The sequence below is a fragment of the Ischnura elegans genome, chromosome X (assembly GCF_921293095.1).
Source record: "Ischnura elegans chromosome X, ioIscEleg1.1, whole genome shotgun sequence".
Classification (NCBI taxonomy): Eukaryota; Metazoa; Arthropoda; class Insecta; order Odonata; family Coenagrionidae; genus Ischnura; species Ischnura elegans.
In genome coordinates, this window is record NC_060259.1 from 1237438 (window position 1) to 1257260 (window position 19823).

The window sequence follows — 19823 nt, forward strand, 5'->3', positions numbered from 1 at the left end:
AATTGTTGAATCAGTTCATTAAAAACACTATTTTACATTATTAAATATTATTTCCATCGTCAAAAGTTAATAACAATTATTTTAAAGAATCATGAATTAAACTGTGTATAGTAGTCGATAGCAAATATAATAATGAAAATACATACACTCAATACAAAAGTTGTGTTACATGCTTAAACAATAGGGGTACTGGGTTTACAAAATTTGCATTAAAATTTTTAAAACTTATTACTTTGTTGTAAATCTCTGACAGACTATTTATTCAGCGCCGTTTTCACAAAATATTTTTGCGCTGAATGCGTTCATTGGACGATTCATTCATCTACATCTAAATCTACACACTAACCAGCAAGCCGCTTAAAAGCGTGTGGCAGGGGGTGTTAGGGCACCAGCCATTTGCACATGAAAAAGAGTTTGGAAAATGGAAAGGAAATTGGTGCAATGATTCAATTTGATGGCATTTGGCACCTTTTTCTTTTTTGTGCCCGTGGAGATATGATTGTTGGATTTGGAGACGTGTAAATAACTTGATACATGCTCTCCATCATATCTACTCTCGCTTTGTTTTTATTATGAAATAGGATGGTCTCTGGTATTCTTTTATTCGATTCGGAAATAGTGTCGTCTGAGATCATGCTGCTGAGTGAAAGTACATTATTGTTCTAGTTTGCCTGATTCTACATAAGAGTATGGCCTAAGGTATTTTTGAACACTTGCATTGAATGGATTACATTGCTATTTTAGGGGTCTTGGATATTTGTGCGTCACGCCTGTTTTTTCAGATCGTCCATGCAAGAGGTTTTCCATTTTTTATGACTTCCTGCTAGCTGGATGGATGGAAAATAATTGTTACAAGTTACATTAATTCCTGAATTCTTGTATTTTACGCTCACTTTAGTAACTATTTACTTCCCCAACGCTTGATTTGATGGCCAATCATCATCTTTGCCACAATATGGAAATTCATTTAGGCTGTATTTTCATTTCACATCTGTCAAAACCCAGTACTCCAAATTTGTCTGGTTTATATGGAATTTACCTCATAAAAGGACAGCTGCATTTTGTTGGATAGAGCTGTGCATTTGCTATCATGCCAAAGTCGCCATCGGATTCCCTGTCTTGGACTTCGTCGCTTCCATCACACGCAGATGTTGATGGATTGGTCAAAATGTCCTTCAACTGATGTTTACGACTTAATTCCTGACTGATCTTCAATATTCCCTTCAGCTATTTGAATCGCGACGATTCTCTTCTCTTGATATATTTCTCGAGTTCTTTCTTTCTTCCCCAACTCGCTACTGATATGCATGCAAAAAAATCTACAAACGAAAGCGCATTATGGTAGAATCTTCTCTAGTTGCATTGGAGGTATAGAGAGCTGGAGAGCTTTAGAAATTCATACAAAAGGACAACATTTTCAGAAGTAACGCTAATGGCCGCTCGAAAGGCAGGGACTCAACTGCCAACCATATCCTGATTGGTATCTTCCAGGAACTTGCAGTACTGCTTCTTCTCCGACCTACGTGCGGATTCCAAGGGTAGGATTTATAGTAGAATTTTACAGTCCACCCAATTCCTCCGCTCTCTCAAAAAGAGACAGGATTTTTCCCCAGGACGCAGCGTGCAGCCAACCCGCCCGAAACCCCGATGGGGTCAGGCGGCACTAATGCTGGACACACGGCAAAGGGGTTAGGTCAAGTGACAGTGCCGTCAGGCCAGAAAAATGAAAGTTATTCATAAACCTGATGAGTCGATATTGATAATAATGTCTCTAAGAGCTCTGAATCTTGGACGACGGAAAACAATTCTTGGGATACGTGACGATTTTCTGGTGTGGGTAATACAATAATCATTGAACAATAAATAAAACAACATTAAAATATAATAATGACATGAATTTACGCAAATCAAGGATTGAAAAGGTTTTATTTCCCTTTGCTGCCCGAAAAATATCGAAAGATTGAGCACTACAAGTCGCTATGCCTAGGTTTTCGAATATAGATATGAGCCCTTGGGACCAAACTGGCATTGAACCGGTACTTCCAGGTTCAAAATAAAGCAAATCATCTACCACACTAGCCTCTTGCTGATTATATGATATACATGACACTAAAGTGCCCACGGGCAAGAAAATAGCGCGAAAACCAGTTGTGGGTCAAATGACCCCTAGCCGTCCTTCTAGGTATAACACGTCATAAAAATTTAAAACAAAACATTATTGTTGAATTTTCACTAATTTATCAAAATATAGACCAAAATGTACAAAGTCAAAGAGTTTCAAAATTAAAAAAAATATTTTAATAAGAGAAAAATATATTTGAATTCTGAAAATGGGTCAAATGACCCCTGCCGTCCTTCTAGTGTTAAAGCTATGGTCATTGCTCAATAAATGATTCCAGTTCTTCCTGGAACTTGCCTTTGTCAATGTTGGGGATCACAGAGCACATTTTTTCCAATGCATGTTCTGGTTCTCCACTTGTTCTTAACTCAGAGAATCTTACAGGATCAAAGCATGAAAGATCTTGATAAACTCGATTTTGATCTGAAAACCTTGCTTCCATACTGGCGTTAATTTGGTCACCAACTACATAAAACACATTAACTTTAAAACTCTCTTCACTGCTGAATAGAGTTTCTACGACATCATCACTTGTTTCATCTGGCATTTATTTCCGTTTCTTCTGTCTTCTGGCTGGCAATTCACTCTCTATGCTGATGTTGTTGGAATATTGATCCAGAATTGGATTTTCTTCGATTTTATTAATCAGACTTTTTGACATGAACTCGACAAAGTTTTTTGCAGCATGGAAAATGCCTGAACACTATTCTCTTACTCTCTTAAGACTGCCTTGATCTGATGAAATCAAATTCCAAGCCTGTGCATAATCTAATTTTTTTATTTGAAGATAGTCTGACAAATGCGTTGTTGATTTGAAAATAATCAAGAACATCATAGCAGTTAGGATTGTTTCCAACGACAAAAACTTTTGAAGAAGACTGTTTGCTCTATTTCTTATTTTGGAACTTAATTATTGGGCATTTGCCACGATAGAAAGAGAAATGATCAACTCTATGTACACAGTTTTATGCAGTTTTCCTTCATCTTCCGCCAATTTCATCCAGTTATGGAAATAGCCAAAGATCTTGGAAGTGGCGTCACTCTTTGATCTCCAATTAGTTGCGCCAATAGCACCCAACCTATAACTTGGCTGTTGCTCCAAATAAATATCTAGTCTCTTGTGTGATTCCCTTACAAACACTTGAGTTTGCTGCAGTAAACCAAAAAACGAAACCGAAGCCGTCAAAACTTGTGATGTGTCTACCATAACCAAGTTTAGGGAATGGGAATAACACCATGTATGACTGTGGTGTGGGATCTGCTCTTGCAGCCTGGCTGAAACGCCCTTATATTGACTACTCATGTTTGCAGCTCCATCAAATGAGTTGGCAATACAGTTGTTTATATCAAGTCCTGCTTCCCTTATCACTTCGGTAAATGTCTTGAATAAACTTTCTCCTACTGACGACGACGGCACGCTCTGTAAGCCAATTATTCTTTCATCTACTTCTGTCCCCAACACGTATCGTAAAACAATGACACATTGGTCGAAACCAGAGACATCTGTAGTTGAGTCCATTAAAACAGAGTACAACATAGCTTGCTTTACTTCATCAACGATAATTGATTTGATCAAACATTTTATAATGTTCATTATTTTATTAACGGCGGTTTTACTCAGAAATGTCACCTGGCTTTCCCTTCCTCTGGCTTTAAAACCATCATCGTCTGCTGATTTTAACGCAGCTTTACTCATTTGAATGTTTTTTTCACATGATTTTCTAAGTTTCTGTCATAATTGCAGAGAAGAAGGATTGTATCTAAAAATATATCTCTTTATCGTTTGGCGCCATGTCGTCTGCATCATAGGTCTGCATTCAGCGCCGCCACAGCTGTCAACGTTGTCTCGCAAAGCCCAAGCGCAAGGCAAACCTTTAACCAAAGCACAAGCGCGACCTTTGCTCGTCATTGCATTAATAGCATGTCGCTGTCGTCTTGTTAGCTACAGTATAATTTGTATAAGTTGTTTTTGTATACCAGTGTTGGGTTTGAATTGACTGGAGCACCTTTTAGAAAATACGTATCTGCACCTTGCGGGCGCAGGAACGCATTTTTCTAAGGGCGCACCGGCCCACGGGCCGATGGGCCGGCGGGCCAGTCCGGGCCTGGTGTCAGCCGTAAAACCAAAACGCCGTATTTACTTATTTGATAAATGCAACTTCACTAAATTTGGCGAGATGCTTAATGACTCCTACAAAAAATTCAAGGACCAAAGCACAGATGTAACAAGGGAACACTTGTTAGAATTTCTGCGCCAAGGAATCAACGAACGTATTCCGCAAAAACTGAAATGTGATAATAAGGAACCTCGCTGGTACAACAACGATGTCAGAAGGGAAATTAGGAAACAGAGAAAACTATACAACTTGAACAGAAAGTCCATTACGTCATGTAATAAATCGAAGGAGCTTGAAGCGAAAGAAAGTTATGCTGCACAACGCTCAACAACCAAGAAATCAATGCAAACTGCAATGCAAAAGTTTAAGAAAAAAGTACTTTGCGAATTACTTGAAGAAAATCCGAAATCCTTCTGGTCATACGCGAGAGAGCTTCAGGGAAAAGATTCAACCGTAGATTCGTAATTTGATAAAGATGGTAAACTTGTCACCGAAAATATTGACTAAGCTAACACTTTAAATTCCCACTTCGAAAGTGTATACACTACTGACGATACTCTATTTAATTTATACATCTCATATGCTGAGGAATCGATGGAAGAAATATCTATACAACGTGATGGGATAACTAAACAACTACAATCGATTAAGAATAGTAAATCTCTGGGTCCGGAGGGAATACCCGCACGTGTCCTCAAGGTGTTAGCTCCTAAGATCGCACCTTACTTAGAGATCATATTCAAGAAGTCACTCTCCGAAGGGAGGTTTCTGCTCGACTGGAAAATTGCAAGCGTTTCACCCATATTCAAAAAGGGAAACAGACATGACCCAGGCAACTACCGACCGATTTCATTAACATCGATTATAGGCAAGATACTTGAGCATATCATCGTTAGCAATATCATGACTTTCTTGGACAGACGTAACTTCCTCCATGACTGTCAGCACGGATTCCGAAAAGGTAGATCATGCAAAACTCAGCTCGCGCTCTTTCTTCACGACGCTTTAAAATCTGGTGAATCGAAAAGACAAGTTGACGCACTATTTCTAGATTTTAAGAAAGCTTTCGACACTGTACCTCACAACAAACTTTTATACAAATTACAGTCATGCGGATTAAACGAGACAGTTGTAAACTGAATACGCGACTTTCTCAGAGATCGTAAACAAAAAGTTGTTCTTGACGGAATTAGCTCCGATGTTGTAAACGTTACATCAGGTGTTCCTCAAGGAAGCGTAATCGGCCCCCTGTTGTTCATTATATACATTAATGATCTCTGCTCCCGCATTAGCAGTAAAATACGTTTATTTGCTGACGACGCTGTCATCTATTATGAAATAAGTAATCACTCTGAATATGAAATTCTACCATCTGACTTAAACAACGTTCATTTGTGGAGCCAAGAGTGGGGACTCGAACTTAAATTGAGCAAATGCATGGCGGTACATTTCTTGCAGAATTCGTCCAACTCTAACCATGTTTATGCAGTGGATGGTATTAACATAAAGGCAACAGACAAAGTGAAGTACCTGGGAGTTACGATAACCTCGAACCTCACGTGGGGAACGCATTTAAAGAATATTTGCGGCATAGCCCTGAAGAAATTAGGATTTGTCAAGCGTACTGTGGGAAGATTTTCGGATGAGAAAGTAAAAGAAAGGTGCTATTTTGCTCTTGTCCGACTGCACCTTGAATATGCAGCAAGCGTATGGGATCCGGTGCAGAAAGACTTAATCCGCGAACTGAATAAAATACAAAGGAAGGCTGCGGGTTTCGTCAAAAACTGCTACAGGCATACAGTCAGTGTTACCCAGATGTTAAGCGAATTAGGCTGGGAGCCGCTGGAGACTCGGAGGCTGCGCGCTAGGCTTAGATTGCTTGAACAATTGAGAATGGATACCTTTAAGAGCGACACAGAGAACATAATATTGGAGCCACACCATATTTCCAGGTCCAATAGAAGTGATAAATCAAGAAAGATGTTTTGCCGAAGGGATAGATATGGGAATTTGTTTTTCCCCCGAACCATAAAGGACTTTAATAAACGCTAGTCCCAACTTCGTTAGAGCACCTCATTTTTTTTTTTAAGCTTTATACGGCTGGTGTCCTAACACTTCCTGCCACATGCCTTTTAGGTGGCTTGCGGGGTATTATGTAGATGTAGATATGTTGAATCTGAAAATTCCCTTTAGAAAACAACCAGCATAAGACGTAAAATGTTGGGGCCACCCAAAAGTTGATGCAGCGACATAGCCCAAAAGTTTTTATTCAACAAGACAAGTACCCGCGAAACTTTTAACCAAGAATTGGTCATATAGTTACTCTTATAACACTTTATTGCCAAAACAGAAACTGCAACATACTTGCCGCTGATTTGAGTGTCAGCAAAGCAAGCACAAGACTAGCATGAGTAATGGAGAGCTTTTTGAATACGTTCTCTTTAGAACTTAACTTTTAAAAATGATCATATGGTTGTAGGAAAGTACTTCTCAGCAAAGACCTCTGAAGCTAAAGGCTAAGGCAGAATATTTTAGTGATAGGATATGTATTGAATACATCAAGTACTCCGAAGGCTGGCTGAGCTGATTTGAATCTCCTAAGGGCATTTTGTTTTATAAAATTTTTGGTGAAGCCTGCGATGTAAAACCCGAAGTGTAGAATACTGGAACTCCGACCCTGATGGATTATCTGTGGTGACTCAGTGCCAAAGTAAATCTAGAAAAGAACCTTAGGAAACAACATTTTTTTCAGTGATGTTCTTTGCGTGCCTACCAGATTATTTTTCAATGCAGATAATAAATCGAATGATAGAAAACACGTGATGTGATGTGTGCTGAAAAATGTGATACATTATTCAAAATGGCATCTGTGGGATGTGATTGTATCTATCATGAACAATAGCAATAAAAGGAAGTAGTAAATGCAAGGAATTACCACCATGCAATTTTGATTACTAAACTATGGTTTTGCTAAAGCATGGTTTTGTGAATTAAAGGAAAATAATGGAATGGTCAAGTAATTTCACTTCGTATATTGACAGGTATTTAGCGCTTGAATTCTTCGAACGGGTTAAATAAGTGCAATGACATTAATCGAGCCATGTGATTATGTGCACTTTTATCCATAAGCTTTAGTTATTGAAATGTATCTATCTAAACTTGTATTTCATGGGCATATTCCAAAAGTACACAGAGTGTGCTCATTTGGCATTGCCAATTTTGGAGGTCACATTAGCAACCATTCCAAAATGGGGATGAAATCACCTTTTTATGAATTATTTGCGTAAGGGAGAGAAAAGTATTGACTGATAAATTTAAAAAAACTTTTTATGTAAGGGAATGTTGGTATTAGTCCTATTCCTTAAAATAATAATAAAAAATAACCCACAAAGATGAAAGTCGCCATTTGGATATCGCCATTTCCACGGGGTGATTTTCTTTTTTGTGGTATATTTTAAGTAAGAGGAATCAAAGTAAACATATCCTCACATGAAAAATTTATAAATATTTTTTTCATATAGCATACGTAACTTCGATATTCATTTACTCTTCTGAAAGTTCATCACAGATTTGAAGACTACAACGTTGCGGGCTTCCCCTGAAATCAGTTTTGCTTCTCTATGCTGAATGACGTCTTTGCAATGACGCGTCACAGTCGAAAAAGGATCAAGATTTTCGTTTAAATAATATTAAAAAACACGGGTGGGTCTTGTCTGCAATCCAACGATCACATATGTGGGCTTCTGGCTGAACGCATACCATCAATACAGCAACATTCAAAAAATTATTTTCACCTCTTCTGAATCTAAGCTCATCCAGGATGAACCTACAGAATGGAACTTGCTTTTGAAAATGATGAGGCATCTTCTGGAATCAGAAGCAAGAAATGATATTAGTTGCCTTAACGTGAGTTTTAATGTAGACATAACTCCACTGCAGTGGGATGCTATCAAGCAATCGATTAATGTTCTGGATGTTTTGAAGGAGCAACATTTCTTGCAAGTGGAAGTGCAGTCAGTCACTGTTGATAAGTTTTCCCCCTTGTGAGTAGCATTATTAGTTTCCAAAAAACTAAGAAGTTTTCGCATAGTCATCTATAATGTTTCGTCAATGATTTGCTATTTTCCATTAAAAGTTGGTATGAATTTCTGGAAAAAGAACAATTATTCACTTTTGCTGCAATTCTTGATGCACGATCCAAAATCAGTTATTTTCAAGATTCAAATAAAGTCGAGATGATAAAAAATAAATTGGCTTTTGGAGATGACAAGTCTGTCTAAATAAGGTCACCCCACGAAAATGTATACCTTAGGAAAAGTGCAACCGAAAATAGCTGATGTAAAACAACAACAATCAATGTGGGGAATATATTCAAAATAAAAAAGTTTATTTTAAAAATGTATTTGATATATACCTTTTTATTTATACATTCATCAAGTGAAATAGAAGAATTACATTTATTCTGCTTTGTACAATTTGAGAATTCGAGGTGCACCCATGCCTCGTAGCCTATAGTGCAAGAAATGCGTTCCATGGGGTCTTTGCACTACACGAATTATGTTATATGAGGGCATTTTAACATGGGGAAGATTGGGGATGTGATCCTGGTAGCGTAGGTGTTGGGTGTCAAATTTCCTCTGGACCATATATGTATACAGCACACTCGCAATCATCCCACTGGGCTAATGATGGGGAGAGACGGCACTAATAATCGGAAAACACACATAACCCAAACTTTCACTTCAATGTCTTGTAATATCTATAATTTACGTAAAACAAACAATATATTTATTATTTATGCGTTATTCTGATATTTTAGAATGCTTCTCGGACTCATTGAGAACCTTCTTCGTCAGTTCGCAATCTTTTTAGCGGTGATAACATGGTTGTACTCGTATTGTTAATGCTCTATGTAAGGCCTAGTTTCAAAAACCACACATCTGTGGCTGTGTGCTCACGGTTATTGAAAAAAGGTTTGCACAAATGCTTCAAAACTACTGCTTGATGTTGGAAACTACACTGTCAGACACCACGCGACGTAGCCGCATCATGCACAGGTTTCCTGGGTTGCAACTGCTGCGGGACATGTATCTGTGATCACAGATTGCGGTCACACACTGTGAGGCTTGGAAAACAGGAACACAGTGCTCCCATGAATGCAGGTAGTGCACAATCGCTTCCATTTTACGAAGGGGATTCTAACGGAAATAATAAGTCCGGTGTATCCTAGCAATAATGCAGTAATTCTGATGATTTTGTGCCCGATTTTATTTTTGTTTTATAAAGATCGCAGAAAAACTGAGCGAGAGTGAAACTCATGCACGGATAATCCGCACCACGGATAAACCGCAGCCGGATAATCGGGAGTCTGCTGTGTTTAAGAAACAGGGAAACTAAAAGACGCTATTTCCCTTTTTAATTTTGAAACAACATTTCAAATTATCATCCACGAGCACAAAAAAAGTACAAAATTCAACCATTACATCTAGTTGAAAATTATGGAACCTCAAGAACCGTACTTTATAGTAACACAAGTACTGGTGCATTCAAGATCAACATAACAATTACACAGCTGATCGAATAACCCGCATTTGGGAAAGCATCACCGCATGCTTCAGGGCAGTCGTCTTAATGACTTAAGTGATCATGATTTACAACCTATTAAAGATGCTACCAACGAAGCTCCCTCGGTTATAACGTTTTTCTATATGAATATACGATCCCTTTCGACAAATGGATTACTACTTGAGCAATTTGCTCATAGCCAAGGTGTTGATATCCTTGTTCTATGTGAGCATTGGCTATCTAGAGATGAAATCAATGCTTATAACGTTAACGGATACAATCTAATCTCCTATTACTGTCGTGATACTTTTAAATGTGTTTCCATTTACCGTATATCTCCGAATATAGTCCCCCCCTTTTTTCCAAAAATGGCCGCGGAAAAGTAAGGGCTATAATCGAGTGTAATCCAGTTTAGCATACTAAAGGTGACCATAAAGTAATAAATAACGGCATAATGGCTAATGTTCTCGTAGTCTTTCTATTTGAGTATATTTATGAGGATTATAATCGGAGATATTAGTAAATACTGCCACGTTTTACCGGAAATTAAGACAATTTTTACCACAAATGTTGTACAGATACGATTATTCCGATTCAAATAGCATATCGAATATGCGTTTTCACGGAATCCATCGGGTAGCCGCTAATTTTTCTTGGACAAGTATTGTTAGAATAATTCAATCGACACTGATCACTTAATGACGCAAAACAGTAAATAATTAAAATGAAAACTAAACACACACTATCATTACATTAATCGAACACTAGAATTGAATCAATGGTATATGTACCCGTCGCTCATTTAATAACTACACGATTTAAATAATTGCGAAAAATAAACAGATAAAGTTAACCTTTCGTGACGATTTAGCATTTCATTGCGTCCGTAGCTACTATACGTCCATGTGCCCGTGCGGTTCGTGTTTACAACCACTGCCTTTACCGCCTTCGCAGGACAAGAATGCGCAATAGGTGATGCATTTGTTTCTGAAAAGGCGCAATAATCGACGACTTTAAACCAGAAGCGCCGGCATTACTGCATTTGATCGAAATACAGCGACTCAGCATCGAAAGTGTAATCAATTTATTGAGGAATATCTTCAATTCGTCAGGGTAAATAGGATCGATAAATTACGTCGCATAACGTTTCGCAATTATTTCCGCGATATTTTCTTTATTAAAAATAATTTTACGTTCAACAGTGAGGTGATGGATCAAGTAGAAAGATGTGGATCAATCCTGCCGCAGATTAGAGGCCTTCAAAGATGGAGTTTCGATGCCAATTTAAAAATAGCCGTTGCAGAATACGCCGTAAATCATAGTATTTACAGCGCTTGCAAAGCGCTAATACATCGCGGAAGTCATTTCGGGGGTCTCGATGCGGCAGATTCAAAGAATTAGAGGAAAATATCGTCGCTTTTGTGCGCAAATGCAGAGCAGAAGCTCTTTGTGTAACTTATGCAATGATTCGCGACGAGGCATTGAAAATTGATATAATTTTTTTTCAGTTTTAATGTTTGTTGGAAAAAGTTTATTTCTTAATTTTATTACTTTGATATTTGTAAATCCTGTAGTTTAATTGTTTTGCTTAGCAGGCATTTGATAGCAATATTTTTATAATATTTATAATTTATTTAACACAATTTTATTTAGATTTCCTAAATTCTTCAGGTCACTTGGATTTGTGATGACTTGATGGGTGTGTTACACTGGATCTAAGGAAGTTTCAGGGCCAAATGCAATACTGTTTATGGGCTTTAAGTTAAAGCTTATATATTGACATTGTCTGTAGTCATTTGGAAATCAAAAATATTAATAATTTGTGAAGGTTTAAAAAATACAATAGCCTTGGATACTTAAAAAAATTTCTCATTTCTTCATTACATCTGGTTAAGGAACTATAAATTACTGATACATGCAATGGATCACAACATGTTTTAGGTATAGTTATTTTGTTGTGATGGAAAATATGTGAACAGATTTGTTCTTAATCTTCACAGAAAATAATAGTTTTTATCGAATCTAGAATCTTAACTTGCTAACCACAGAAAAATTGCCTTCCTTTACATTTTAAAATTTTTCCCAAAACTGAGGTCTCAAAATTGGGGGGGGACTATATTCGGGGGGGGGGGACTATATTCGGAGATATACGGTATGCCAAAATAGGCTGTGATGTTAAGAGCATGCATCTAAATAATTGCATCGATAAAACTTTTGAATGTGCCGTTTCTCTGATTAAGCTGAACTCATCAGTGTATGCAATTCTAGTAGTGTATATTTCTCCTCATGGTGATACCTCCGACTTTTTTCATGCTCTCAGTGATACACTCCAATATGTCTGCAACAGAAATGTCAAAGGTATACTGCTATTTGGTGACCTAAATATTAATTTCATGAATGACTCCTCTGCTAAACATCAGCTCATCACCTTGTTGGCTTCTTTTGGTTTACATGTTATTAATAACCTACCTACCAGAGTTTCTTCTAACTCAAGTACACTTATTGATTATTTCATTTCTGATGTTTCTCCTTCATCTGTCTCTTGCAAAACTATATGTGCAGGGTTTTCTGACCACTTTGGTCTTCTAGTGAGTCTATTTTATGAATCTATACTAAGTTTTAAACCCATGCCAGTGTATGTATCCAGGCGTATATTCTCTACTGATAACATCAATGAGTTCACCCACTGCCTCTCTCTTGAAGCTTGGGATGACGTTTACCTTAGTGAAAACGTTGATACTAAATTTTAAGCATTTATGAACACCTTAATAACATATTTTAACGCTCGTTTTCCCCTCAAATGGGTTAAAACTAGGAATTGCCATGAGAGTTTGAAACTTGACTCACCAAAACTACGAATGATGTCAGAGAACCTTCGTCATCATCATTACCAAAGCAGATTCTCTGATACATCCCTCCGTAGCCAATACAATAATGCTGTCAAGGATTTCAAGAATTGTGTTGTCTTGGAGAAAAAGGCAGCAATTGACAAATACTTAGGGAACTCAAACAACATTGTCAGGGATACGTGGAAAGTTATTCACCAGCTAACTAAATCTTCTGTTGGTACCTCAAACTCCAGCATTAACTTCAGTGGTAACACTGTGGATAATCCACAAAAAATTGGTGATTTCTTCAATTCACAGTTTTGCTATACTCCACCTCCCACAAACATGTCCCCTGTCCGTCCTCAACGCAGGACCTCTCCCAATTCTTTCTTTTTAACACCCACCATTCCCTCTGAAATAGTGAACATTATTAAATCTCTTCGCAACTCTTCTTCAAAAGGTCCAGATGGTATTCCCTTATCTGTCATTAATGCCTCCTCACAAGTGATAGCATTGCCCCTAGCTAATATTATAAATCTATCCTTCACTACTGGAGTCTTTCCCTCTGCACTGAAGCAAGCCAAAGTTACACCAATCCCAAAAAAGGGTCCTTCCTCAGAAGCATGTAACTACAGGCCCATCGCTGTTCTGTCAGTATTTTCTTAAGTTTTTGAGAAGTTATATCATCGGCGACTTAGTTGCTACCTAGACTCCTTCAACCTAATTACTGACTCCCAACATGGATTCCGAGTTAGTAGATCAACTAATACTGCAATGTTCCAGTATCTGAACTTATTACTACAGGCCTTGAACCAAAAACAGCATGTCCTAGGAGTCTCGTATGATCTCAAAAATGCTTTTAATAGTGTTGATCATAACATGATTTTAAAATGCAAGCTAGAAAGTCTGGGCGTGACTGGTGTCTCTCTACACAGGATTACCTCCGATCTTGAAAATAGAACTCAAGTAGTGTGTTATTCACATCACTCCACAGCTGGAATAGTGCAAACCATCTCAAGCTTACTGGAAGTAAAAGCAGGTGTCCCACAAGGATCAATACTTGGCCCACTTTTGTTTCTTATTTTTATTAATGATCTTCCTCAGCAGTTTACCCGGAGTCACACAGTTATGTATGCAGATGATACAACTTATCTGTTGACTGCTAGCAATACTTCAGATCTAACAGAATATGCTAAAACTACAACTCAGGAGATGTTGGAATGGTGTCACCTGAACAATATTGCACTAAATGAAGCCAAAACTTGTTACATCTGCTTCCATATTAAGAACCCTCACCAAGCTGAAGATTTACCCTTCAATCGTCTGCTTACCTTTTCAACAACAATAAAATGCCTTGGCATTCACCTCTCAGATACACTTGACTGGTCATCACATGTTTCTGAACTGAATAAAAAACTTTCTGTGGGTCTTTTTATGATAAGAAAGCTTGCACCCGTAGGGTCCAAAAACACACTCAAAGCTCTGTACTATGCCAAAGTACACTCTCATTTATCCTACGGCATTTTGTTTTGGGGAAATTCCTCTCTGTTGTCAAGAACCTTTTCTCTCCAGAAGAAAGCTATTAAAGCTATCTATAGAGTCCCCATTCGCACACCAGGCAGACCACTTTTTGTAAGTTCCAGTATCTTAACTCTCCCCTCAATCTATATCCTTACCTGTGCCATATTTGTTCGAAATAATCTTCATCTTTTCCCTGTTAACGCCAACCTACACAATCACAACACACACTCCAAAAACAACATACACACCCTCCAATACTCCTACAGAGTCTGTTTAACCCTCCGGAACTCGCGCTGAGCCTGACAGGCTCACATTGTTGATATTTTCTTAATAGCTCTTGACAAATTTTCAATAATGCGCTTAGATTTTCTCTACCTTTTCCTTACTCTTTTGGCTATATTTTCCACGCGCAGAATATCCCGATCAACCTATCATAAGGTTGGAATATGATACTTTTGCTTCGTATGCACGCGGTGTGAGCCTCTCAGGCTCAACGCGAGTGCTCACGTTACATTTTTGATTCTCGCCCTTAGACTATTCTTTTTCTCTGATTACCTATATACACTCTATGTAGGCTGTTATGGATAACCTCTAACACTATACTCCTAGTAAAGGTTCTTTTTATGCCAAATCGGCTTGATATTTTGAAAGTCAAAACTATTTACATGGGAGTATGGTTGAGAAGCCATTGTTGCTCTTCCTACTGTAATTACAAGCGCGTTATAGTTGACACAAAGTAAGCTGCTTGTATTGATTTCACACAATGTTATAAGTTACGGCTCGTTATAATTACACCTCTTTTCGAAAAGTGTATTCACTTCGCCACTCGGCGGCCATGAAATTCGGAGGACACGGTCATTCTGACGAGAGAGTGCACAGATATTGGAGGTGCTCTTCTCACTGAAGTTTCAACTGCGCCAGTTCCGCCACAAAACCGTGAGTATTCTGTTTCAGCATGCTGGCAGTGACTTTTTGCTCGCGAAAATTATAGAAAATACAAATAATAACAGCAAAGAAGACAAAAAATGATAGGATAGCTGTTTTCATGAGATATTTGAAAAATTTGACAATCGTAAAAGTTCTTACATTATTGGTGAATACAAAACCATTTATGAGAAAATTTTGAATTTTCGAGGTCTTTTCGCATTCCAGCAATAAATCCCAAGCATGCCCAACAAATACGGGATAAAAAATTTTGCTTTACTAGGTAGATGCTAGAATATTTTACACTTAGAACTTTGAAGTGTATGCTGGTAAACCACCTGATGGATTGTTTTCGGTCAACACAGCCCTTCTGATATCGTGAAGACTTTATGCTCCCCATCAGCACTGGTAGAAATATTTCGATTGACAATTTATTTGCCAGTTTTTTTTAGTAAAAGAACTCTTGAAATTCCGACTTGCCATGATTGGAACAATTCGGAAAAATAAGCGGGAATTGCCTACTTAAACAAATAAGGAATCCAGTTCATTTGATTTCTGTAAGAACGGTTTTTTGCGTTATACACTCCAAGAAAGAATAAATTTGTGTTTATGATATCAACCATGAACTATAACAAAAAAATGATGAATGTAATGGAGATGAAAAAAAGCCAGAAATGATACCTTTTTATGGCATGACAAAATCGGGAGTAGATACACTAGATCAGTTATGCACGGCATGCAATGTATCAAGTAATACTAGTTGTAGTAGTAATCAAGTTATCCTATGCCAAATATTGCTGTGGTAAATTCCAACATTTTTCACCTCGGAAACAAAAACTTAGAAGTGAAATCTCGGAGAGCGTTATTTAGGCAATTGTCAGCTGGGCTCGTAGATGAACACGCGTAAAGAAGGGGAACCATAAAATCGCTCCCCAAAGATTTAGGGCTAATTATAAGACGAGCCTATCAAGACTAACAGAATAGATTAACCAAAGGCAACTAAAAAAACAGAGAACCCAAAGTTCACTGAAATTTGAAAAATGTGTGCAGACTGTGGATGCACGAAAAATATATTTACCGGGTATGTCTGCGAAAATAGTGGAAAGTGTATTCGTCTCTAGCATACACATTTATTGTATGGTGCATGCTTGCAGAATAATGATCATAGCTAATTTTGCCTTATAATATTCTTTCTGTCCTAATATTAACACTGTGTAGTGGTTTTACGAGTCAATAAATCAATAACAAGTAATGGTAATCTATTTTATATCACACTCGATATGAAGAAATAAATACATATTTTATCAGACGTAAATGGACTTGATTTTCATGAAATGGACCATTTAAACATTATTAGTTAGATTTAAACAAAAGAAGAGAAAAAATAATCGACTTTAATTGATGAGGGCTTGAAAAAGAAAATTGAGCCTGACAGGCTCAGCGCGAGCACTCGCGTTCCAAAAAGGGGCGCGAGTTCTGCAGGGTTAAAAGGTCCATACCACTCCATTACCACTGTGTACAATAAGATTCCTATCACCATCCATTCCATTTCCTCATCAATCCAATTCAAAGCCAAACTGAAAAATATGTTAATTGAAAAGAGCTACTACAATCTAAATGAGTTTTTAACTGGTGTTGTGTAATAACCTTTTACCTCAATCCCACTGACAGCTATGTGTTTGTATAGCTCGTCTGTATCGTATTTCATTATATGTTAGCATTTTATGCTATATTAACTTCACGAAACTCATGGATGTATTATCCCAATGAATTTAATAAATATTATTATTATTATTCATAAAAACAGGGTTACAATTGAGAAGATTACCACTGTTACAATTTGTCCTACGAATATAAATTTAATAATTGAAAAGTGTACAAAAAATCAACTGTTCCTTATTACTGTGGAAAAACATCTATAACTAAGGTTTCGATAAGCTACCATTCCACCACAGTCTTTGAGTATTTTAACATTTGGCAGTAAAAGGTAATAACCGAATACCGATATCATAAGGTAACTCCCAAATATCTTGCACATAGAAAACAATTTTTTTTTAACAGCTTCAACGCATACTTTAACTTTGATTCGAAAATCCATTTCTTAAAAGTTGATAGATTCACAGTTATTCACAAAAAAGCTATAAAAAGGCACAATTTTTGGCCTTTTTTTACCATTTTTCGTAATGTTGCATCACTAAATTTTGTTAATAAACTTCACATTCGGATAGAGCAGCTCAAAATACATGTGGGACAGAAAAATCACAACTATACAAAAACTTCTCTCTGACTGACAAAAGAATACATCCCAACTTACCAACGCCAACTGCTCTGTTTCCCTAAGGGATGAGGAATTGTTATCCAAGAGGTTGTCTCCGCTTCGGATGTTTTTCAGCGCTTGGGCGACAGTGTGCAACAACTGGTCAACCACCTCCCTCTTCAGCGGAAAAGAGAAAAATTGGATATTAGTCCAACAGACAATATAAATTAATTCCATAATAACAAGAATGGGGAATTTGCATGGGTCGTAGATTGCCATAAAAACTATTTTGAATTAGTAAAATGGATACATTATCCCGCAAAAATACCTAAAGTTTCTCCATTCACAATTAAAAGAAATAAAAAATAAGACTTTAAAATACAGAAAAATTTCTCTGAGCCGACCACTGCGAAGACACCCGAGCGTTGCCGAGGCCAGGCGTGACGTCATAGGTGCCTAAACAACTGTAGGGAGTTGGGAAAAACGCTGAGCGCATGCTGTAAAATTTGCTTTCAGGGAGTATTTAGCCGCTCATCCTCACCTTATTTTGTTCTGTTATCCTTGGGCTAGTTTTCCTAGTGCTATTGTGCCACGATTATTACTTGGGATATTAATAATGCGACATCGGGATGATGAACTAGCATTCCACTTCGTATGTTTTAGTTATCAGAAAAATGGATGATAACGTTGCCACTCATTCGAATAGTACACCTGAAATTCATTTACATCTGGATAACACCCCGTAAGTCGGCTAAAAGGTGTGTGGCAGGGGGTGTTAGGACACCAAAAATTGATGCCACGACCCTCATGGAATTTGTTACGACAAATTACTGCTAAACATCGGCGGCAAATCTAGATGTAAAAGAAACTTGTAATCCTGGAGGATAACGATCCTTTGCTTACGAGATAAGCTGTTGAATTTGGCAACACTGTATTAGCGGAGATGGTAGTCCTATCCCAAGCTGATAAAGGACCTACTAGGAAAGGTACTTTCTATCACCTTGGTCCAATCCGTCCTATGGCATGAATTCACAGCAAAACAGTCTGCACACAATCCACTTAAGCCATCGCGAATCGGTTCCGCTGCCAACACTCACACACAAACTACAACCTATTTCAATTATATAGGTAAATCCATAGACAATATACTAGCATATACCATAAAAATATAGTGGGAAATAGGCAAATACAATTATCAAAAACTGGATGTCACTACCATTCTTATATTCATCACGTACAACTTACAATAACAGATAGATGATGAAAACCACTATTTATTCACTGATTTAAAGCCTTAAATTAGCCCAAGCAAGTGACACAGGTGACTTTTTCCCCTACTTTTCGTTGTTATAATACAGAAACAAACTTCACACACAGTTTTGATCTTGATAGCTTGCTCGAGAAATGTCATATCTACGGCGAACAACAGAGGTGAACATGTCACTGACAGTTTTTACACTACTGTTTGACATTTATCGATAGCGTAATAGCACTTTTAACAATTCAATCACGATGGAACACTGATAACTCTCGGCCGGTATTTTCTAACCATGTCAAACTTGGTGCATTACAACCACTGGTACTCTGATTATCAGCAGTAGCTTAACGGGATATGTCACGTTGGAAATACACTATTTTGGAACAAAAAATGTTCCTAGAATGACTCCAATCATCGAGCAAAAGTTGCATTGACAGGAATTCACCTCCTAATACAAGCACAGGCAGTCCTCCAGTACATACGAATAAGTGGATGAAGTTATTGTATACAAAAGCATAGCAGACATTAGTAAAAATCAAAATTGTTCTAATAACATACTTAAATGAATGATATGCCGTCGATAACATCAACTTACAATTATCGTATTCCCCTTCCAATGGCCGTGACTCAGACTCTTACAACTATGTTATTTAGGTATTATTAAATTTTTGGTTAAACTGCTCCAGTTTTATATTTTATGCCCTTACTCAGATATTCCTTTCCCTTGGGCTACAACCTTGTCGCGGTGGAAAGGCTTGCGCGTTCCTATGACCCCTAGAGCTGCACTGGCGGGATTAATTCTAAATTATTCCCGGTAGGGCCACACATGCCAGATAGGTCGAAGGGTAGGAGCCAGACGAAAGGTAGTCCACGTGATGGTGTCACGTAAAAAACACTGTTGGAATGGAAGTGGGAAACCATACCAACTATCTCTTCCCTGAACACATGGAGTACAACCAAATGAGCCTCGGAATCTCATCGCCCGGGACCCGTCCGCAAAGGGCGGGTGTCGGGCACGGCAGCGAGGTCGGCAAGGTCCTCGGGGTCGCCAACATGCGAAATCCATGCAGAGACTTATCATCATCACCATCAGCGGCAGCAGCAATGAAGAAAGAAGAAAAGAAGACCAAGAAGATGGAGAAGAAGAAGTCAGCTATAAATGTGGGGACGTGGAATGTGAGGACTATGATGAGGGCGGGAAAGTTAGAAAATATCAAAAGGGTAATGGATAAAG

At 37.9% G+C, this 19823-nt stretch overlaps 1 protein-coding gene across 8 annotated transcripts in view; it reads right to left on the reverse strand.

Moving 5' to 3' along the window:
* Nucleotides 1-19823, reverse strand: part of LOC124170521 (zinc finger protein 467-like) — a 232469-nt gene that overhangs the window by 175019 nt on the left and 37627 nt on the right. For all 8 annotated transcript variants that reach the window (XM_046549295.1, XM_046549294.1, XM_046549297.1 and 5 more), the window contains one exon: nt 17389-17508. In XM_046549295.1, the coding sequence (XP_046405251.1) occupies nt 17389-17508 (120 nt within the window). The remainder of the gene's footprint in view (nt 1-17388; nt 17509-19823) is intronic.